The 24,268-nt window shown below is 42.8% G+C and overlaps 2 protein-coding genes across 11 annotated transcripts in view; one reads left to right on the top strand and one right to left on the bottom strand.

Moving 5' to 3' along the window:
* Positions 1 to 10,125, top strand: part of HHAT (hedgehog acyltransferase) — a 252,438-nt gene extending 242,313 nt beyond the window's left edge. For all 10 annotated transcript variants that reach the window (XM_077338408.1, XM_077338399.1, XM_077338335.1 and 7 more), the window contains one exon: positions 7,038 to 10,125. In XM_077338408.1, coding sequence (XP_077194523.1) covers positions 7,038 to 7,129 — 92 coding nt within the window. In that variant the 3' untranslated portion in view covers positions 7,130 to 10,125. The remainder of the gene's footprint in view (positions 1 to 7,037) is intronic.
* Positions 10,126 to 17,719: 7,594 nt separating this feature from the next.
* KCNH1 (potassium voltage-gated channel subfamily H member 1) overlaps positions 17,720 to 24,268 on the bottom strand; it is a 316,249-nt gene continuing 309,700 nt past the window's right edge. The window contains exon 12 of the transcript XR_013231140.1: positions 17,720 to 21,377. The gene's annotated coding sequence lies outside the window, so the exon portion shown is untranslated. The remainder of the gene's footprint in view (positions 21,378 to 24,268) is intronic.

Genomic DNA, 24,268 nt, shown 5'->3' on the forward strand with positions numbered 1-24,268 from the left:
GAACATTCCCAAGTCCCTCAACCTATCTTCATAGGGCTTGATCCCTTGGCCCCAGATCATCCTCGTCGCTCTCCTCTGTACCCTTTCAATTTTATCTACGTCCTTCTTGAAGTGAGGCCTCCAGAACTGCACACAGTACTCCAAGTGTGGTCTGACCAGTGCCGTATACAATGGTACTATGACATCTTGTGATTTTGATGTGATGCCTCTGTTGATACAGCCCAAAATGGCATTTGCCTTTTTTACAGCTGCATCACACTGCCTGCTCATGTTTAGTTTACAATCCACAAGTACCCCAAGGTCTCGTTCACACACAGTGTTACCTAGAAGCGTATCCCCCATCCAGTAGGCATGCTTTTCATTTTTCTGACCCAGATGCAGAACTTTACACTTATCTTTATTAAATTGCATCTTGTTCTCATTTGCCCATTTTTCCATTGTGTTCAGATCTCGTTGAACTCTGTCTCTATCTTCCGGAGTATTTGCCAGTCCTCCCAATTTGGTGTCATCTGCAAACTTGATGAGTAGTCCCTCCACCACCTCATCTAGATCATTAATAAATATGTTAAAAAGTACCGGGCCAAGCACCGAGCCCTGAGGTACCCCGCTACTCACCTCTCTCCAGTCTGATGAAACACCATTGACAACAACTCTTTGAGTGCGGTTCTCTAACCAATTCCCTATCCACCTGACTATCTGAAAATCCAGATTGCAGTCCTTCAATTTATCCATCAGAACATCATGGGGAACCTTGTCAAAAGCTTTACTAAAATCCAAGTAAATGACATCAACCGAATTTCCCCAATCCAGCAAACCTGTTACTTGGTCAAAAAAGGATACCAGGTTGGTCTGGCAGGACCTGTTGGAGACAAATCCATGCTGACTTCCTTGGATGACCAAATTGTCCTCCAGATGTTTGCGGATCACTCCCTTTAATATCCGCTCCATTATCTTCCCCACAACAGAAGTCAGACTCACTGGTCTGTAGTTTCCCGGGTCATTCTTCCTCCCTTTTTTGAAGATCGGAATAACATTTGCTCTCTTCCAGTCCTCCGGGACATCTCCAGTCCTTAAAGAGGTTCCGAAGATGATGGACAAGGGCTGTGCAAGTTCCCTGGAAAGTTCTTTGAGTACTCTCGGGTGCATTTCATCTGGACCAGGGGATTTGAACTCATCCAGTGCAGCTAAATACCTCTCGACAACCTCTCTATCCATGTTAACCTGCCACCCAGACCCTTCCTTTGTCTATGGCCATCTCTAGATGTGCCTAAACACTTTGACCTGTGGGGAAAAAACAGATGTAAAATAGGCACTAAGCCTTTCTGCTTTCTCTGCATCTTCCGTTAGAGTTTGTCCATCCGCACCCAACAGTGGGCCTATTGCCTCCTTTACTTTACGTTTGCTCCTCACATAACTGAAAAATCTTTTCTTGTTACAATGGGCTTCCCTGGCCAATCTTAGCTCACTCTCAGCTTTGGCCTTTCTGATGATCGATCTACAGTGCCTAGTAACCTGTAGGTACTCTTCTTTAGAGCTGTGTCCTTCCCTCCATTTCCTGAACATTTTCCTTTTCTTTCTTAGTTCCTCTTGAAGTTGTTCATCCAAATAGGCTTCTTAGAGCTCCTGCAGTGTTTTCGTCTTTCTGGGATAGTAATTGGTTGAGCATGCAATAGCTCTTGCTATTGTAGCGCCCACCCTTCACATGCTCCCTTCCCTTCCAGCATTCTCATCCATGGTATGACACTCATCATGTCTCTGAGTTTATTGAAGTTTGCCCTACGAAAATCCAACATCCGCGTCTGGCTACAAGCTTCCTTGGCTCCCCATCTCAAAAGGAATTCTATGAGGACATGGTCACTTCCCCCTAGGGTCCCCACCTCCTTCACCTCATCCACCAACTCTTGCCTGTTGGTCAGTATTAAGTCCAGTATGGCTGAACCTCTTGTGGGTTCATCTACCATTTGATAAATGAAATTGTCAGCCAGGCAGGTCAGAAAGTTGCATGACTGAGGATGCTTCGCAGAGTTTGTTTCCCAGCACACATCTGGGAAATTGAAGTCACTCATGATGACAAGGTCATGCCGCTTGGATATTTTCTCAAGCTGCTCACAAAGTGCAGCATCCACATCCTCTCGTTGGTCAGGCGGTTGGTAGCAGACACCAACTACCACTGTTTGTTTTCCCCTCGCTTATTTTCACCCAGATGCTTTCCACTTTAGATATGCTCTCCTCCACTAGAATTTCCTGACAGGTAAGCCCTTTCCTCACATACAGTGCCACTCCTCCACCTCTTCGATCTATTCTGTTTTTTCTGAACAGTTCATATCCATCCACCATTACGTTCCAGTCATGAGAATCATTCCACCAAGTTTCTGTGATGCCTACTAGATCATACCTTTCCATCGGCATGAGAAGTTCCAGCTCTTCCTTTTTATTGCCCATGCTTCGGGCGTTAGTATAAAGACATCTGAATCCTTTTACTTTTGGTTCCCTATTAGCTGGCCTTGCCAGTTGGGCTGCCTCCAATCGTTTTCCTTCCATACACTCCCTATGTTGATCGTCTCCTTCCCCTAGTGGCTTTAGTTTAAAGCTCTCCTGATGAATCTCCCCAGGTTCCTGCCAAACACATTCTTCCCCAGTTTCGATAAGTGCAGTCCATCAGGTGCTAGTAGGCCTTCCTCAAGAAAGCCTATCCCATGGTCCCAGAAGCCAAATCTCTCCTGCCGGCACCAACTACGCAGCCAGTGATTCACCTCCATTATCTTCCTCTCCCGACGCATTCCTCTTCCCTTGACAGGCAAAATTGAAGAGAATACCACTTGTGCCCCCATTTGCTTGAGCTTCCTCCCCAGATCTTGATAGTCTTTTTTAATAGGAGCAATGGTATTCAGGGACATGTCATTCGTTCCCACATGGACCATCACAAATGGGTAGCGATCCGTAGATTTGAGGAGTTTGGGCAGCCGTTCTGAAACATCTTTAATTTTCGCCCCTGGCAAGCAACACACCTCTCGGGTTAGGGGGTCGGGCCCAGCCACATGGCGATCCATTCCTCTTAGCAGGGAGTCTCCAATTACCAGTACTCTCCTTTTTTTTTTCTTCTCAACTCCATTTCCTTCTGTCCCCGTGGCCTCTTCCCTTTGTCTTGGACTTTGTTTTGGGACGTCTTCCCTCGTTGACCCTTGCACCTCCTCTGCAAGGGCCTGAAATCTATTCTGGAGCTCCAAAGGCCCCGAGAACTGTCTCGCTCTTCGCCGTTGAGTCTTTTTCCGAACTGTCTGCAGAGGCTCCCTATTGTGGTCAATCTCCTTATCCTCTTCAGGACTAGTTGTATTGTCTTTATTCCGAGTTGCAGGGCTCTGGTCTATGAACTCCTCCCCTTCCTTACTTTGGGTCAGAGTAATAATTCTGTTTTCTAATCCCCTAATCTTTTCCTCCAAAAGTCTTACCAGTTTACACTTGGGGCAGCTGTAGTCCATCTTGTCTTCTGGGAGGAAGGCAATCATGTCACACTCATTGCAGATGATGGGATGAGTGTCCTGGAGTTCCATTGTAATGTCTAGGCAGTGCAAGTACTAGGGAAATATAATCTACTGATATAATCTACTGATTCTAATTGCTCAGCCAAGAGCCACAGGCCAAGACCCACAGGCCAAGAGCCCTTTGTCTCGCGCCAAAGGCTTGCGCCTCTGGCGAGGAGCAGCCCTTTTTAAGCCTCCCAACAATTACCCAGCAATCACCTCACCCAGGCAGCACAATAGCCCCACCTGGTCAGCAGCAACTCTCCCCAGTAGCTCTCTCCACGTGCTCTCAATTGTCTGAGGTCTGCCTCTGGTGAGGAGCAGCCCTTTTTAAGCCTCCCAACAATTACCCAGCAATCACCACACCCAGGCAGAACAATAGCCTCACCTGGTCAGCAGCAACTCTCCCCAGTAGCTCTCTCCACGTGCTCTCAGTTGTCTGAGCTCAATTGGATCTGCCAATAGATCTGCCATGAAACATCTCTGCAGTAATACCCTGGGGAGCGACTGCCAGCCTTGTTCACATCCTCATGCCCAACTACTTAACAGCTCTCACATTCTCTTCCTCATGCCCAACTACTTAACATCTCACACTAAGCTTCTACTGCCATTGAGTGCATGTTTCCTCACTTCTCTTCACCAGCCCCCAGCAACTGCTCACATGGCCTACTATTGCCTTCAGGCCCTCTACACTGACTGAGCAGGAGAATTTGGGTTATCAGATCTGGGTTGGGAAATACTAGGAGACTTTGGGGGTGGAGCCAGGAGTGGATGAGATTTGGGGCAGCAAGGGAACTCAGTGGCGCATAATGCTATGGAGGCCACCCTCCAAAGCAGTCACTTTCTTCAGGGAAACTGATCACTGTAGTCTGGAGATGAGCTGTAATTCCAGGCAATCCCCAAGTCCCACCTGGGGACTGGTATCCCTAAGCAGACTGTTCATGGTTTGTACTTGTGTGTGTTAATTCTTCTGATTTTAATGGAAACCTGGCATAATGATACCCTTCTTTGGCCCATGAGATTGCCTCCATATATCTCAGTCCACAGGTGCACTTCTGGAACTTCTGCACCCAGAGATTTTCCCTTTCTGAAAAGATTATTGGTTCTGACTGTGCTGATCCCTTGTTGGGGTGAAAAAAAAATATTTTGCTCCTTTTCTTTTAGGACAACAGTGTGCAACATTGTCAGAAGCACATGCTTGCACACAAATACTCTGGATGTGACTTTTCACTCCCAGTTCAATTTTTGCCCATAAGCTCAAAAGGATGGGCCATGTTTCATTCTAACTAGATCCAAGGTATTGATTTTGGATTAAGCACTATTGCAAATTATAATAATCTCCAGCGAGGTTTAGAGCTAGTAATCCATCTTTTAACAATACTCATTAGAACAATACCGTTCCAAGTAATTTGCATTGGCACAGCGGACTGAATTGTTGCCAAAAATTGTAGGAATGTTCCATAGATTGCATGCAGTATGCGTTGGGATAATTCCCTCCTCCCCACTCACTGAAATGCATTGCAGATGTTCAGTGCCATCAACATGTAACAATAATAAAAGCATCCTTGGATTTAATTTTGTTTTATTAACTCCCCACAATTTGTAGTCATAGAATCATAAAACCATAGTCATTTTCTTTATACAGTTAGCCTTTTACTCTTTTCGTCTGTCCTAGGGAATGTCCTGTTTACCAATGTATAGGAAATTTTGCTTCACTCTAATTTCACACACACACACGCACACCCATGCACAAATACACATGTTTTTCAAGGAATCAATCTGGTGAAGAAAAACTGATAGCAGTCTGGTCTATGGCAAATCCCAAACCTATTATGGCCTGAAAATTACAGGTTTCTTTCCTTCATTTGGTTTCAGCTTCAGCCTCGAGAAATTAAGAACTTGCACGATATGTTATTTTGGGTGGCCCTCCTAAAAGGAGTTTCATGGATTTTAATATTGTGCAGGATCAAACCTTGTTTCCAGTTATTCATGGTTGTTATTGAGTTGATTTGGGAATGTAACCACCTTTTAGAAGCAGAATGAGGTTGTCAGTTATTTCCCTTTATCCCCTGGAAGGGCTTCTGGGCCTCTGGGAACATCATCAAAAATGGAAACTTTTTCCAGGCTTTGAGATAAAAAAACGACAGGTACAGTTTTGCTCTTTGCTTGTCATGTAATTGTTCAAGGCACAGGAGCTATACAGGAAAAAGTCAGATAGCACTTTTACCCACCACTATCAAAAGTCATCTTGCAGCAGGTTACATGGCTGGATTAAGGATCAAAGGATGTCTCTAATAATTCTAACTCTTTCTTTCATTGTCCTTTTTGAGAAAAGGTGTGGAGCAATATTGCAATGAATCAAGGCTCTGAAGCAGTCATACCTGAGGGCTTGTGCTCTGTCTGAGCTCCAGTACCCCATATAGGATGAAAAGGCCAGCCCTTTGCCCTGACAGGACACTGCCAGACAGCCTTGGATCTGTTCCAACTATCTCCATCCATCTGACATCCAACACACTCTTTGGCGGTGTTAGGTGTCATCTGCAAGGTCAGCTTACAGATGGAAGTGATTAAGGGGTGACATGGGCAAAAACCACCGCAAAGACAATTTGAATCTAGCAGGTTATTGTTAGAAATGGGACTAGACTGTGCAACATTCATCCATTCCAGTTGTGATTCTTGTACATACATTCTTCACTGAAGGAGCAATGATCCCGAAGCAGCACATGGCAGTTGAATTTTCTTTCCTCTTGACTTTTTCACCCATGGTTCATCAGGGTGACATGATATGGCAGCAAAGATGTCTAGATGACATGCTGTAGTTAGCAGAAAGGTTTCAGACCGTAGGAAATTGCCTTTGCGACTCTTATTGTAATAAAACATTTTTGCAGCATCATACCATTTAGATCACTCTTTATGCTAGCTATATGACTTCTAGTGTTTTGTCAAGATATTCATACAGCGCAAATAAACCACCACCAGATGCCTGGTGATAGCCAATGAAGATGCTTTGTGGTTCGGGACGCCTGAAACGGAAGAGAGCATATGATGCTGAGACTGAACATTAGCCCCTGAAGCCCACTGAGGGCTGCTCAGACTGAGAGTGGCTCTACAAAGACTTGCGCAGAAGTCTTCCTCATCATGGCCATCCTTTAAGTGGAGGTGCCAGCTTTTGAATCTGGGAGTTTCTGCACGCAAAGCATCTGCTCTGTCACTAAACAATGGCCCCGCATGGAGCAAATGTCTGTTGTTTTGGGAAGCTGCCACAGTAACTTGAAATAGAATTGATACCAAACAACATTAGTTAACTTTCATAGGATCTGTTTTTAAATAGCAGTAGAACCTTTTGATAGGTGATGGAGTTAAGGATGTATGAAACAGATATTTGGGAGGGGGTGTGTGCAGAGGAGAACTCCCCTACACTTTTGGATGTTTCATGGCTTGTGGGAGTTGACCCACCCATGACTAAAGATATAAGATTCTACTTGGCTAATTTCCATCTTGTCTCTCTGTTCACAGGCTGGCCATGGGCAACACTTTCTGTTTTTGGATTCCTTTATTGCTATGCTCATGTTGGGATCAGATGGCAACAGATATACTCCAGGGATTAACAGTTACCTAAAGAGAAGAGACCAAGTCTTTTTGCCGTATTCATTTTTCCTTCAGTGTTCTCCATTCCAGGACTTCCACACACTGGGTGCAGCTTGTTACATGCAAAAGCTCATGTATTCACAGATATGCATTCACAAACATTAATTCAAATTCTGCATTCTATGAAATGCACACATCTTTCAAATGTGTTTTTCTGTCAGGATGTTTGAAGTTGCAAACCGAATGCAGGGATGTGGCAAAAAGGGTATGATCCAGCCAAAGTTAAGCATTTTCAATCACAGCTTCAGTGTACAAGGGCCAATGCTGCACCTCTGCTCTAGAACAATCCCAAGACATCGTTATTATTAGATTTATAGACCACCCCTCTCCACAAGCAGGCTCAGGGTGGTTTACAAAATAGCGAAAACATTCACAATCAATATTAAGCGGCTCTTGGTTTGGGAAACTTGGGAGACAGCTAAAGGTCTCCATCCTCATCTCTATCCACCTCTTCTCATTTTTTGCAATTATGGAACCTGTTTTTTTTTATGTTTGCTCTTTTTTAGTTGAGTAGATAGAGGCATGAGAGAATGGGAGTGACTGGATATAAATGGTATAGCTAGTTTTAACTGGGAGTGATTTTTACGGGAATAAAGTTGAAATGTTGAAAGAGACTGGAGGATTATAGAACTGAAGAGGGATGACTCACACAAGTGTGATATGAAATAAATTGTTATTGAATAGCAGTTTTATCATAATTTAAACCTAAATTTAGAAGACTGATGAGGACCAATATGAATGCGAGCCCATTTGTTGTGTAGAGCATGAATGCTAGCTGTCCAACTGATCAGATGGCAAGTAGCAAAATGACCAAATCGTGAGCCAAACCAGTACATTAAGTAGGCTCCTTTTTCTGTTCTAGCAGTCTTTCAGTAATAGCCTCTTCCTGCATGGCCTGTATGGTTGATCAGATGTAGAGAAGAGACTTTGGCAAAGGAATGTTTGGCCTGGGTCACCTCCTCATGATGCCATGATGGACTTACCTACACAATACAACCAATATGAGCTATATTGGGGAAACCCCAATGCAACTCACAACCGTATGTGCATAATAGACTCACCTTTTCAAAGTGCTCCTCCTTCAAGTGCTGTGAGGGGGGAGAAGGATTTTCAAGCTCTCATTTATTGCTTTTTTCACTAGCAGAAGCAGCCACAGGAGTGGTCCTATTTTTCCCTTACTTGGCTTTACGTGTCCTCAGTCCCATGGTCCTAGGACATGTAGAGCCTAGAAAAGAGCATTCAGACTCTTCCATGGATTCTCCACTGGTGAAAGTACACAGAAGAGAAGCCTGAAGCTCCTCTACCCTTGACTGAAGCATTTTGGGAAACCCTTCTAGGACCCTCATGAAACCCAAATGCCTGATCTAGTTAAACTCTCTCTGGCTTTTGTACCCTTAACCCACTTTTAAAGTTGTAGTGCTACTTTAGAAATATTTATTGACAGCTTTCTTTGATGAAAAAACTAGGATCTCAAATGCATCTTGTCAATTCAGAAACTGATCATAGAATCATAGAATAACGTTGGAAGGGACCTCCTGGGTCATCTAGTCCAACCCCCTGCACTATGCAGGACACTCACATCCCAATCGCTCATCTACTGTAACCTGCCACCCCTTTGCCTTCACAGAATCAGCCTCTCCATCAGATGGCTATCTAGCCTCTATTTAAAAATTTCTAAAGATGGAGAACCCACCACCTCCCGAGGAAGCCTGTTCCACTGAGAAATCGCTCAAACTGTCAGGAACTTCTTCTGGATGTTTAGATGAAATTGCTTTTGAATTAATTTCATCCCATTCATTCTGGTCTGTCCCTCTGGGGCAAGAGAGAACAATTCCTCCATATGGCACCCTTTTAAATACTTGAAGATGGTTATCAGATCCCCTCTCAGTCGTCTCCTCTCTAGGCTAAACAGACCAAGCTCCCCCAACCTTTCTTCATATGTTTTGGTCTCCAAACCGCACACCATCTTTGTTGCCCTCCTCTGGACACATTCCAGTTTGTCAACATCCCTCTTCAATTGGGGTGCCCAAAACTGAACACAGTACTCCAAGTGAGGCCGAACCAGAGCAAAGTGGTACCATCACCTCCTGTGATCTAGACACGATACTCCATTTGATGCAGCCCAAAATCCCATTTGCCTTTTTAGCCACTAAGTCACACTGCTGACTCATGTTCAATGTATGGTCTCCTAAGACTCCTAGATCCTTTTCACACATGCTACTGCCAAGCCAAGTTTCCCCCATCTTATATTGGTGTATTTGGTTCTTCCTACCTAAATGTCCCTATTGAACTTCATTTTATTCAGTTTAGCCCACTTCTCGAGCCTATCAAGATCATACTGTACTTTGTTGCTGTCTTCAGTTGTGTTTGCTACCCCTCCAGTTTAGTATCATTTGCAAATTTAATAAGTATCCCCTCTAATCCCTCATCCAGATCATTTATAAATGATCCTGTGAAACAAGGAAACTTTATCAGAAGTCTGATCAACAAATTCCGGTTAATATTCTGGTGGTCCGTGGCCCCGGGGACATACGTTTGGCCTTGACCAGGGCCAGGGCTTTTTCAGCTCTGGCCCCAATCTGGTGGAACGAGCTCCTGGAAGAGCTGCGGGCCCTGCAGGATTTGTCAGCTTTCCGCAGGGCCTGCAAGACAGAGCTCTTCTGCCAGGCATATGGTTGAGGCCAGGGCGACTCCCGGCGCTGTCAGCTGTGGATCTCTAGCCGAAACCAACTAAGTTCCTCACTCCCAGATAGAGACTAATAGACCTTGCTGGATGGGGGGGAGGGGAGTGGATTATTATCCGCCATCATGATATTGTGTTTTAATTATGTTTTAATGGGTTTTTATGGGATTTTATTGTTTTTGTGAATTTATGTAAGCTGCCACAAGACTTTGGAGAGCGGCGGTATATAAATATAAATAAATAAATATTCCAGACAGGAACATTGAATTCTAATTTGCATGTAAACCTCAATTTGTTTGCTTCATGCCTGTTTCCTGCCTCCCAAGAAGAAGAGCATCCTTTTTATGCAGCCATCTCTGTGGTTTGATGGCCATAAGGTAGGTTCTACTTGAGAAACTTTTGTTTGTGAATTGAGATGTCACAGCATAATTGGTGTGAGCTGGAAGTTTTTGTTGTTGTTGAGAGCCAGTTTGGTGTAGTGCTTAGGAGTGTGGACTTCTAATCTGGTATGCTGGGTTCGATTCTACAGTCCCCCACATGCGGCCAGCTGGATGACCTTGGGCTCACCACGGCATTGATAAAACTGTTCTGACTGAGCAGTGATATCAGGGCTCTCTCAGCCTCACCCACCTAACAGGGTGTCTGTTGTGGGGAGAGGAAAGGGAAGGCGACTGTAAGCCACTTTGAGCTTCCTTCAGGTAAAGAAAAGTGGCATATAAGAACCAACTCTTTGTTGTTTTTAACCTATATGCAATTGAATTGTAGATTAACTGTGGCTTTCTTTAATATTGCCTTGATTAATGTAATGTAGCTAATCTATTGAAAACCAATTGAAAAAGTCAGGTTGTCTCTTTAGCTCTACTGAGATAGCTCCTCTTGTGCTGTACCCTGGAAGGTTAAGGCAACCAAGAACCAGCAGAGCCAGTCTCCCATAGTTGCTGGCTGTTTGGCACAGATCCAGTCAACAACAGTGATGACTAGTATAGGTCCACCTGTCACAACCTCCTTTAGTGCTACTCCCATCTGGATTCAAGCCAAGCAGTTCTTCGCACAGTGCTCTACAGTGGCCGATCAGCTCAGCCTTTGCCAGCACTGGTGACAATAGCTGTAGGTTAACTTGTTTCCTCTTTCTGAGCCACCTTTAGTTCAGCGTGCTCAATGGCCATTTTAACATCCCAGTCTTTCTTTGGTTTGAAATCCCAGTTGGTGCCAAACAAAATATCATTAATTTGTTGGACTGTCTGCATTCAGTTGTCACAGATAACTACAACTTATAAACCCAGGTTTATTATTGCATCTGAACACTACAGCCATAGAAACAGACAAACATCTTCCTTGCCTGGAAACAGTTAATTATGTAATGCTAAGAACAGATGAGCAACAGATGTTCAAGAATGTGAAATGTTAAAATAACCATTCCTGGGAAGATGAGGAGCTTTTGGCTCCCTTGTCTGTCTTGCTAGGATAAGAGGGAATGTGAACAAAGGCAGGGCTCTTATGAATTTTTCTCTATGGACATTTATTTATTTATTATATTTATATACCGCCCTCCCCGGGGGCTCACATGCACAAGTTTTTTGTTCATTGACCCCTATGAACCTGACATGTAGAAGGGGGGTCTGGTGCCGTTAATGGCATGGGGCCCAAGATCAAAGCCCAACTTTCTATCGATTGCAACACACTGGCTCTTCTAAAGGGAAAGTGGATTATTAGAGTTTGTTAGCATGAAGGAGGTGCCATTTTTACAGCAATCACATTATTACAATTACGCTAATTGTGGTGTGCTTTAATTCTGCCTTGATTACATACAGTACCCAAGCTTTGCTCCTGTATCTGTTTCACATCAGAGAATTAAAAGCTGCTTAGTTTAACTAATCGGCTTAGAACTGGTCAAAGGGAATAAAAGATTAACTTTAAAAAAATCTGCAACCAAGTCAGTATAACAATAGTCTAATAGCTGCCCATTATTTAAAGCAAGCATACTATCCTTTTCAAAATAAACTTTTTCTGTTTGTTTTGCCCTTTATATTTCTTGATTCTGTTATGTATTTAAATTCATTCCACAAAAGTTTATACAAGACAGGAAAGTGGTGGTGCATCGTCTCATGCTTATTTTATCTTTGGTTACATGCACATTTGTCAGAGCTGGATAGCAAATATAGGGCACATATTAGGGAATCCTTTGTCTAAGCATTTCATGCTTGCTGGGTAGGCCAGCAGCCTTTCATACATTCACTTCAGAGAAGGTCAAGAAAACTGACAGAGACGACAGTTCATTGGTGGACCAACTTGATGAAAAACCTGTTCATGACACACTTACTGCCAACTTGTTGTTGGAAATTGCCATAGGAATATAAGCAGAGCTTTGTTGGAGCAGACCAAAGGCCCACCGAGCCCAGCATTCTGCTCATCCAGTAGCCAACCAGCTACCTCTAGGAAGCCCCCCCCCAATAGAAAGACTGCAACAGCATCCCGTCTAGGGATGCAGCATCCCTCCCTATGTTCCCTCCCTAGGACCTGATTTAAAGAGGCATGATACCTCTGATACTGAAGGCAGTAGACTGTTGTCATGATTAGTAGTCACTGAGAGCCCAGTCATCCATGAATTTCTCCACTCCTCCTTTCAAACCTTCCAAGCTGGTGGACATGATTACTTCCTGTGACAATGAGTTCCCTAAATTATATGTTGTGTGAAGAAATTTCTTTTTGTCTGCCCTGGATTTCCCACTGTTCAGCTTCATTGGATGACCTGGATTCTAGTATTATGGGACAAATGAAAGCGCCGCCCCTGTCCACCCACTGCTCACCATGCATCATTTTATAAATACCTTATCTTTTTTCGTGGCTAAACAGCCGTAAGTGTTTTAACCAGTCCTCATGGGGCAACTTTTTTCTGCATATTTCAAGTGCTACCATTTACTTTTTCAGGTGTGGTGACCAGAACTGTACACAATATTCCAAGTGTGGTTTCACTTTAGATGTGAACTGGCCAGTAATCTCCTGGATCCTTTAAAAAAAATAGGAGCTAAATTGGCTACCCTCCAGTCCTCTAATACAGAGGCCACTTTTAGGAACATGTTGCATACCTCAGTTAAACTATCAGTAAATTCATAGTTGATTTTTTAAAGAGCTCTAGTTTGGATATCATATGGGCCTGGTGATTTGTTAGGGCAATCCCTCACCCGTTAAATGTAGTGAAATGCTTACCTTAGGTAGTCGTTATATTCTGGTCACCAACATCCAGCATCCATGCAGCAAACTGCTCGCTACATCCTCCATTTTAAAGCACTAGTTGGCGAATCGCATAAAGTGGATTCCTCAACCTAAAAAGTGTGAGCTACAGGAGAGCAACCGACAGGCCACCAGCAAAAGAAATTTATGGAGGCAAAGATGTGCTACCCCCACTTCCAATGTCCCACCCTTGCACACACACCCCTCTCACTTCTCCCAGGGACAGGATTTTATTTTTTTTAAGCAAACTGCCTGGAGCAACCAATAGGCATACAAGCATGCAGGTAAAGTAAAAAAGATTTTTTTCCCAAAGTTCTAACACAAAGCATGCCTCTTTAAAGTCCCCCCCCAAAAAATCAGGAACTTGATTTCTTTTTAATATCAAGACTCGTGATTCCATAAAGGGTGGCATTCAAAAAGCATTATGCATCAATGATTAGATGCATAGGTGTTTCAATGGAAAAGTATTGAATTAAAAAAATAAGCAGGCATCACAGGCTGTTTAAAACATTGAGAAAGAGGATTGGTTGCCAGGATTGATTGATAAGTGCAAGAGAGTCATTTGTAAAGCGCGTTGCTCTCTTCCACCATTTCCAGCAGGCAATGTGGAGTATAAGAAGTGTGAAAAGGTGGCAGACAAAAGCAAGATAGCAAGAAAGTGAGGAATGGCTAGAGTTGTGATAATATTTAGTGCTACACCATTATGCTGGCATAGCGCTATTTTTTGTTCGGAAATACCCTTAATCTGCAATTTGTCAATAAGCTCTAGAACTTCTTACCTTATCACCCCTAATTGCCAAAACTCTCTCCTGAAAATTTCCATTCAGGAACAGATATTTGCCTTGTATCCTCAGCAGCGAAGACAGGTGGGAATTAATTTAGCTTCTCAGCAATCACCTTATTGTCTTTTAGTTGCCCTTAGATTCCATTGTTATCCAATGGTCCAACCCTAGCCAGCGTCTTGCTACTAATATATTTAAAGAATTCTTTATTGTTGGTCTTTATGCTCTTGACAATACATTCCTCAAAACCCTTTTTGCATCCCTGATTGTGTGTTTGCATTGCCTTTGTGCAGGGTGAGCAAGGGAAATCCAGGGGATATGTGTGAGACATTTGCATTGCACAGAATATTTATGCTATAAGGAACAAGCTGGTATTTCTGAGAAAAGCACTGTTCAAACTAAGGTTTGTGTCTCTGTGAGGTAGCACAATACACATTACTGGCCTAATAATGCTGGCATTCTTTTGTATTTTTATGGTGGGAAAACATACCACTGATAGGTTAGCTGTATTAGCTTCCCACAAGCCTTTGCTCATGGATTGGGTTGGTAAGGAAAGAACAGGACGCTGTCAAGCCATTTGACAAGCTGAATTGCCAGCTGAACACAGGGGTGAGTCACCTACAAGTGGAGCTTATTACTGAAGCAGTCTCATAACTGGTGTGCTCCCTGCCTTCAGGCAGACCATGACAGCTCCAAGCAAGTGCTCTTCTCAAGCCTGTCACTTCAAGCTGCAGAGGCCCAGGAGAGGAGAAGCAGGAAAGGAAGTGGCACTTCCCAGCCACTCTAATTTGTATAGGTGGCTGTACGTGCAGATCGCCTGAAGTCTTCTGTCTTCCACTTTGTCAATAGTAGATGTATTGATGCTACTTATCATTTACACAGCATTTTTTTAAAAAATTGCAAAAGGACTTGGCAGTCCTCAGTATGTCTGCCCTTGAAATGAGGACAGGCGTCATTGAGTCCTGTTCTTTTTTAACAGATAAGAAACTGAGGTGGCGATAAATTTGCGGAAGGCCTTGCTATCATCTGGATCTGGCATGAGCATTGATACTGGCTTCCATGCAAGTATCTAGGGCTGCATGCCAGGCCAAGCATGAATGGATGCTGTACATACAAGTCATCCCCTGGTCCTGTTGGCAGAGAAAGAGCATAACACAGGTCTCTGGATCTTCTACTTTTAGTCCACTGAACTGAACATGATCTCGGGAATCTTGCAGCTTCTTTCTTCCTTTCTGCCATCAAGTCACAGGTGACACATGGTGGCCCCATAGGGTTTTTATTCAGAGGTCATTTGCCATTGCCTGCCTCTGTTTCGCAACCCCATTATTCCTTGTTGATCTCCCATCCAAATACTAGCCAGAGCCAACCCTGCCTGGTTTCCAAGATCTAATGGGATCAGACTTGGCTGGCCTATCCACGTCATGGCTTGAGGTTTCTTAGAAGTCCTCAGTAGCAGTCTGGCTTCCCTGAAGGGCAATTTCCCTATTAAAACCAAGCTGTGGGGAACATACAAGGGCTTGTGAGGGGCACCGCACCCCTGTATCTCTCTCCCCACCCTGCTGCTGCTTCTTCCCTTCCTCCTAGCAACTTCCATATTCTTACCTTTCTCTGATTCCTTCTGTCTTTCCCTTCCGACCTACCTTTTATTGGAACCCCATCTTCAGCTATATTTACATTTATTTGCTTCATTTCACCACATTGAGGACCCAAAGCCTGTGAGGCAGGCTGAGAATGTGTGGCTGATACTAGCTCACCAAGCATGTCGATGTGATCCTGGATCTTTCATATTCCAGTCTACTGGCCCTTATGCAGTGGGTGCTGTTGAAGAGTAGCAAGCAGCCAGGCCAGGGCCATGATGGACCCTGAAGAGGTACTTCTCTTTAGGGCTTCTGCTATGCAGATTCAAATGGCTTGCCATAAAAGGTAACAGCATGAAGACAAGAAGGATCCTTATTCAAGTTATGACTGACTCTTCATTCCAGCCTTAGAGACCAAAGATTTCCTTTTTAAGGAAACATTTTAAAATTGCATTATTTGATTGCTAGATTCCATAACTAGTACTAAATTCTTTCCCCAGGCCCTATTTGTAGCATGGGGATTATTTATGTATTTCATTATTTTGACTCATTTCTTTCCCTGAGCAAAATTGCTTTAAAAATTTTAAATCTACAGGGTCATTGTAAGTCAGTTGTGACTTGAGGGCACTTTCCACCACCACTTCTGCCAGCTAAAACCCTGTAGCTTTCAAAATACATACAAAATAAGAGAAAGTCCTCAACTTCCCCAGCAAATTATTCCAGAAGTGGGGGCCACCACAGAGAAAACTGTTGGTCTAGTGCAGTGGTCCCCAACCTTTTTATCACCGGGGACCACTCAACGCCGGGGACCACTCACGGGGGACCACTCAACGCCTTTTACTGAGGCCCGGGGGAGGGGGTAGTTTACGCCTCTACTCTCAACAACTGCCCTAACGCTCTCTGATCGCTATGGTAATGTTTAAACATCCCTTCAAAATAAGATACAGACACGCCACAACAATGAAGTGTGTTGTAAAGGGCTGAGGGAATGAAGTAAAGGGCCAGGGTGGGGGGAGAAGGCATCCTTCGGGGCCCACCTCCAATTAGTCGAAGGACCACATGTGGGCCGCGGGCCACAGGTTGGGGATCGCTAGTCTAGTGTACATCTTGGAACTACTACAAAATGTGCTGGAGAAATCTAAGGGTTCGGGTTGTCCTGGAGAAAGCAGCTCTTCAAGTATCTCTGATCACACACCAGACCTTCAGCCTGCTTTGAAAGAGGTTTGGATTCACTTCTGAAGTCAGGAGAATTTTTGCCTTCAGCACACACATTTCTTCCTTCTCAGTGCTTTTTGAATCCCAAATGCTGTCACTGGGGGTTCCTTGCCATGAAAGAGAAGCATTTGGGGAGACATTCTGGGTTCAATGAGAGAAAAGAATGGGGCGGGCAGGCAAAAATCCATCCACATAAAATACTCTAGTAGTGGATCCAAGCCAGATGGTTGTCCACGACAATCACATTTCTGTGTTCTCGAGGTTCAGTTTGAGTTTGTTCAGCGTCATCCACCTTATCAGAATCTCCAGATGCTGAGTGTAGACCAATTATATTTCTTAGAAACTACATTTCCTAGAGGTCCTAGCTGCTGGGACTTTGCTGCAGCAAGGTTCCTGGGCACAACCAATGTGACAGCACCAACTGACTCCATCAGTGCTACTGCCAGCCATGTTTACATTACAGGTAAAGGTGAAGGTATCCCCTGTGCAAGTACCGGGTCATGTCTGACCCTTGGGGTGACGCCCTCTAGCGTTTCCATGGCAGACTCAATACGGGGTGGTTTGCCAGTGCCTTCCCCAGTCATTACCATTTACCCCCTAGCAGCAAGCTGGGTACTCATTTTACTGACCTCGGAAGGATGGAAGGCTGAGTCAACCTTGAGCCGGCTGCTGGGATTGAACTCCCAGCCTCGTGGGCAGAGCTTTCAGACTGCATGTCTGCTGCCTTACCACTCTGAGCCACAAGAGGCTCATGTTTACATTAGAAAGGAGTAAAGGGCTGTTAGGCCATTAAAGTAACTTTGGATGCCCTTATATAGGGCTCACACATGAATTCTGAACATTGGGTATGCATGTTCATTTCTGAATCTGCTCACTTCAACAATACTGGAATACTGCCTTTAAATACTGTGGAATACTGCCACTATTTCAAAGATGGTGGCCCAATTAGGTATTTAAAATTACAGTCATTCATTGCAGTTGGAAACATACATCACAGAGGCAAGACATGGTACTATATAAAATAGTTTATTACTATAATAAATAAAATTAAATTTGTCTTTACAAATATTATTTGTGCTTGTTTAAAAATGTCAGCAAGGGAGTATCTATCCATGTCAGTGATTGTAACTTTATCAGACCATTCCAAAACAAGAGATATACACTCTCTACAGGCAGCTTCTCAGCTGACCACAAAAATAGTATATACTCATTCATTTTTTGTTTGTTTTATTCATGCTTGACAAAGTGACAAATGCAAAGAAATAATTAAGAAAAAGATAATATTTGTTGATTTCTGAAAAGGATGAAAACAAGTGGCATACATTTTTAAAGTGCCCAAACTACTGCATAATTGTATATCAATAAATTGTCCATGCAGTGGTGGTGGCTGAAGATTTCAACATGTTCCCATCAGGTGGAAAAACATTGAGTGTCTGAAGGTACAACAATATAACACATTCATTATGAAAAGTCATATTACCTCATAGAATTCATCCTGATACAAGATTATTGAAACTTCCTATCTAGTAGTTGAATGATTCCTTTCGTACATTATCAGTCATCAATTGAGTAGGACCAAAGGGGGAGGGGAATCATTGCCCTTTGAGAAATGTTTTCATTTAAAAAACCACCAACAATGGATGCTCTAAATCCTGTTATAATAACATTGGGGGATTCTTCACATCAAACAGATTTATACGACACTTAAGGGTCATGTGGAAACAGAGTACAGTGGTTGGGAAACACACCACCTTGATCCAGGGTTAGGAAACAAAGAGGTGGAAGGGGGAAATCTTTGATCGGTTCACAAAACACTTTTAGCAGCACGAGGCATAAACTCCCTGATATACAAAAGTGTGTTTGACAATAACAAAGCTTCTAAGCTTGGTGAAGTGGAAAGAACTATAGCAATACTAGAAGAATAATCGTCAGAAGGCAATATGTGGAGAAACAAATTTAATTACTTACGAGTATTTTCCATTAGACTTAAGAAATCTCATCAAAGTGCATTATATCTTGAGGCAACACTGTAGCAATACTATATAGAACGTTCTAAGGGAAGTCCACAACAGTATCACAGTTTGAAATCTATCATTTATGAAAAGGGTCTTAAGGCTAAATGTTGAATATCTTATTGCAGGAAGCATTATTCTTGCTAAGCTTGAGTCAATCATTGCCACAGTAACGTGGCTTGAAAAATAAATCAGATCAAACATACTGCAATGACAACATTTATGTAACTTTCATTGAATTCCCGGAACCTTCCCAGTGAGGTTCTCTTTCTCTGCAATGCTTATTGTTATCTGAAGTACTGATGATTGGTTATTGCCTCTCTACCCCCATGGGTTGACTTCCACTCTGGATTCCACTGAGTCAACAACCACTATGGCAAAATGCAATTTTGCCAAGATAGGAAAAACAACATGCTGTGATGATGGCAAGGGGGAGGATGTCTCAACAGCACCCAAAGAAATTGTTCCACTTTGTGAAAAGGGGAATATTAATAAGCACCTTGAGATGACCCTCAATAACAGATGGAAATCATTCTGACTTAGTTGATAAAGATCCATTTTGTTTACAAGCCAATATTACTCTATGGAAATACAATGCATACCAACAATCTGCCCCTCCATGTTAGACAAACAGAACCTGGGAATGAACCATTAAATAAATGAAAAACACCATTACTCTCCAGCACATACAGTTCTGATAAATCAAAGTTGGCATTTTTACCCATGAGACTGCAAAGTGGTTCTTGCATTCATTGGTTTGTAATGCAGACAGAAAACTGCATTTGCCAGCTGTTGGACACTGAAATGCATTGAAGACGAGACAAACTCAAACCATAGGTGATTTAATGTCCACATATGAGGGCCACATAGGATGGCCACTAGCAAATTTAAGAACCAGGAAGGTATCTAAATGCCAATGGGGTTCTGGAATAGTCCGTCCTCCTTATCTGGCCCAGCATCTATGCCCCCAAAAGGCTTGCAAAACAAAGCCCCTAAAGCTCCCATTTGTCCCTGGGCAGGTATGCTTCCAAATGGAAGGGATGCTAGGAAGAGATGCAGCTTGGTTACATAACAAGGCCCAGATTATCCTTCGCATGAGGAATAAGAGGCAGGCACCAGCTCCTCTCCATCCTTCAGTCTTCTTTTTCACTTTCACTTACCCTATGAAGCATTATTGAAGAAGATAACTGGAGATGTCCAAGGTAAGCATTTTAACTGCAGAGGGTGAAAGAGCAGACTCCTATGGCTTTCAGCCAGGACAATAGAACCATGGCACACACTAGCACTGCCCCTTCAGATTCCTATCCGACACCAGTGCTTGTGTCACATCAATGAACCATATACAGCAAGGGGCTCCAGGCAGAAGCAGGAGACAACTAGACTTCTGTTCTTCCAGGAGGCATCTGCAGCACTGGAACGGTATGCATGAACACACATCACCACAAACCTTTCAACTCTGCACACCTGATGCCTGAGCCATCATTGAACTGGAGAGTGCAGTACTAGAGCCATCCAAACCTCCAGTTCTGTTCTTTTCTTTTCACAAGAACAAGCAACTCAAGGTTACTGAGGATACAAGCAGACATACCAGCCAGCACACAGCACAGGAGGCCCTTGCCTACCCTTATCTGTCCCATATCCATACATGAATACACACACACACACACAGAGAGCATTCCTCCTTCAGTCCTTGGTGCAGAACTTATGCTGGCCAGTCAGAAGGATCTTTTAAATACAGATGTCAAAATGCAGAAGCCTATGCATGGCAAAATCAACAACCCTGATCCAGCAGTAGCCACATGCCACCAGAGGTCCCAGATGAGCATGCACATTCCCATCCACATCCAATGGGGCATCCAGCAAATGCAATCATAACCAGGTGAGTAACCCAAATGCAGATAAGGCTGTACATCTTTCTGACCAGCTGTGCTTTCAGAAGCCTGTTGTCACACGTGGGTTTTTGCTAGGACTGGAGCATTAGTGTGGCCAGAAGAAACAAGATGTCTAAGGTAAGCATTTTAACTGCAGAGGGTGAAAGAGCAGACTCCTATGGCTTTCAGCCAGGACAATAGAACCATGGCACACACTAGCACTGCCCCTTCAGATTCCTATCCGACACCAGTGCTTGTGTCATGCACTGACATCTAAACCTTGGCCTAATGCAAATTGCCGTGGCCTAATGTAAATATATTTGTATTCCTCAATGGTTAAATATGAACTATTTATACTAAATGTTTTATAATATGTCTCTGTGACAATTGTGTATATTTAGTTGTCCCAATATTTGAAATCCTAGATTTGCAGTTACAACCCAATCAAAGTTTACAGTAGTAAACATGGCAAAAAAGGACCAATAATACAACTGAGGAAGACTCCTGTTATCATTACTTTTTGATATTTTGATCACCAAGTGAAGGATATGCTGTTAATTGTTCAATATACCAATTATAGACTGAACTAAGGCATACATAAGTTTGTGTGTTGTGTGGCTGCATAATCACATACAGTTATTTGTCAATAGATAGATAAAAATCATATTAAAAATGGTTCCACACAAACATCAATGCTGAGTAAAAACAAGGAAACAAAAATCACCAACATGTTCACAGCAAATAGCTCTTTTGATTCATTACAGCGAAGAACTGTAGAAGTAGAACATCGCCTTCGTAGCTGTTAAACTGGATGTTCTCTGGAATATCAGGCCAGCGCTGTAAATAAAATTTAAAGTGAGAAGGGTGTTTTTAATATTGCACATGTAATCTCAGGTTTGAAATATATGTATCTGAAGAACAGGAGGGTTAAATTGTGCAAGTTTGAGAAGAATATACATTGCTTCTGTAACTTGAGTTTTAAAACTTGCAATTTTAAACAGAGTTTGAATTTATTTTGAAAACCTCCCTGATCAGCTCAAAAGCTAATTTACCAGTTCACAGTAAATATCAATTGCTGAGTGTCTTTCCACTGATTCCAAAAGTTGTCAGATTGCCACAATGAGCCCAGTGCTATTAAGTATTTACAAATGGCTTGTCCATGAAAAGAGCAGAATTTTTTATAGAACTTATATCAAAGGGTGCATTTAGACCTAAAGCGCTTTACTGAGATTTCCTCTAGCTTTTGTTCTATCCCTGTATTACTGATAGCTTCCTATACAGACAGCTTTTTTAATGCCCATAGCCATTCCATTCTTCAGGGTTCCTTGAGCAGTCAATTTTTGCATGTTATGCAAATCTGATTCTAGATATACAAATTATGCATTGTTGCATGATCTCACTTGTTTTGATTCTACTCCTTGGCAACTCCCTGAAGAAGCTGAGGGAGTATCAAAGAAACACCTCCTCTTCCCTAACCATTTGCTCATGTCTCCTTCTCAAACAACAGCAAAGGTTGAGGTGAAGTAAGCACCTCCGTCACAGCCATGATTCCCTCACTGGGTAGGAAAATGAAAGACAGGAGCAGACGTGTTTCTCACTAGATGACTGGGCAAAATACTGCCTGCACATTTTGTGTTGTATCTCTACATTAGAAGATTCTGTTAAAATAAAACTAGGTATCATTTAGGATGGCCTAAACTGGTACCTTTACCTATTTATGAGGCGTTTTCTGGTTCCCTGAGTAGATGGCTTGGGATTATTTAAATGATACAATCAGCATTAGACTGTAGACAAAAGAACAGGAAAAAAACTGAATACCTCCCAAAAGTTCCTCTGGCTTAATGAGACATTATTTACCAGCACCTCTGTGCCACAAACACCTTCAACTGTCCCTTATCACAGAATAAGCCTCTGTTAAAGGGACAGGACATGTTTTTTTCTCCAGGTTTTTGGTTACCAGCAGCTGAAGGGGTGAAAATGAAAAGTGACCTCCCTCAGCACTACAGCTCCAGGTTTCCTATGGCTCTTTTCAAAAGCAAAGTATCATGGATCTCCCACTTAACATATAGTCTGGCTGACAAAAATGGTGTCCAAACCTGTCATCTAGAACAATGAGTTAATCCTGGTGTTGTCTCATAAAGGATATATTTAAGCCATGCGGGATTGAGCAGAAAACTTTGTTCCAATTTAGCACTTGGTGCTGCCTGACATAATTGAAGCTTCACATTTATGCAAAAACATATTTCTCATAATCAGTATTGCCTGGTCAGAACTGGAAACTAGATCTCCCCTTTTATTCTGGTTTATTCAGACCAGCAAGCTAGCCATGTGCCATGGCATACCAGCACCTTGGCAAATATCCTATTCAGGCAGTCCCAATATGAAAGAACACAGGCCACAATAAACACTGTTTGTTGATGCAGCATTGATGCTGCGGTTCAAGTTGTGGAGCCAGTACAAATGCTACAGTGTTTGCCCCGATTATAAACATGAATCCACCATCAAGCTAAGATTTCCAGCTTAATGACAGATGTACAAAGCAGGCACAACCCTCTTTGAGAGTCTTTGTCCACAAATAACACCAACATTTGTACACTAGCACAACAGCACACTAGGCTTCTACCTAGTGATGGGAGCCTTGAAGTCAGGCGGCAGGAAGGTTCATAAACCACATTCTAAGCAAATCAGCTCAAGTCAAGATAACCTGCCATTGACCAAGGTTTCGCCAATCCTCTGCCCACCCCTAATAACCAGATATCTAGCCGCTGTTTACGTTTTCTATGCCAATATTTTAGAATTTTTGAATATAGCTCCTCTCTTTTAAGGTCATTTTTATGTGTTTTAGAATATTTGGAGTGACTTGGGTGGGAGTACATGTCTCCAGATACATTTTTAATTTACCAAAGGATCCTTGGCCTTTTAGGCAGAAAAGGATGTATGCTACATACAGTCAGAAATACTGATGACTAAAATAATTACCTCGTTTGAGACTAAAGGCTCTCTTGGGATCTTTGGGATTTTAAATTAGGTATATAAAAAGTTTAATTATTTGAAAAAACTTTTTTTTAAAAATCTAAATATAACTCAATAGTCTGACACTCTGCACCCTCAGTTCCTTCTTTGCAACACCCCCCCCCCCCACCTTCTGACTGGAAAATAAGGACTCAGTGGTCCCCTTTCCAGCACATATATGACAAGGGGAGTTTTGACACTTAGGAGCTCATATTACTCTGAAAATCATATGGGGCAACTTCACTCCATTCTAGCATACAAAACAGGAGTGCTTACAAAGCACCTCCCTATACGTTATTCTGTCCACATTTGGGGCATTTGTATCACTTGCACTTGAATGCCTCTGATGCATCAGTAATCTCCCATTCTTTCTTTTTTTTTCCTGTTTCTGTTTCCCACCACGGCAGTAAACAGATCACTGATGCACACTACTGCATATGTGCCATTTAATTAAATCACTACATAAAAAGGAATTTTGCTGTGATTTCCGCTGACTCTCCCCCCCACACACACACACACAATTTTCATCTCAGTTCCACAAATTCTCCAGGTCATACTGGAAATCAGGTAGAAAGTGATGCCAATCATACTGAACTGCTGAAACAATAATGCAGAGGGATGGAAAACATCTGCTCATCACCACTACAGAGTTCCATATTTGTGTTGTTGCATTTAGATGGGTGATTGCCATAAACTAGTCCAACAATCCATAGATT

This window comes from Paroedura picta, chromosome 1 (genome assembly GCF_049243985.1).
Source record: "Paroedura picta isolate Pp20150507F chromosome 1, Ppicta_v3.0, whole genome shotgun sequence".
Classification (NCBI taxonomy): domain Eukaryota; kingdom Metazoa; phylum Chordata; class Lepidosauria; order Squamata; family Gekkonidae; genus Paroedura; species Paroedura picta.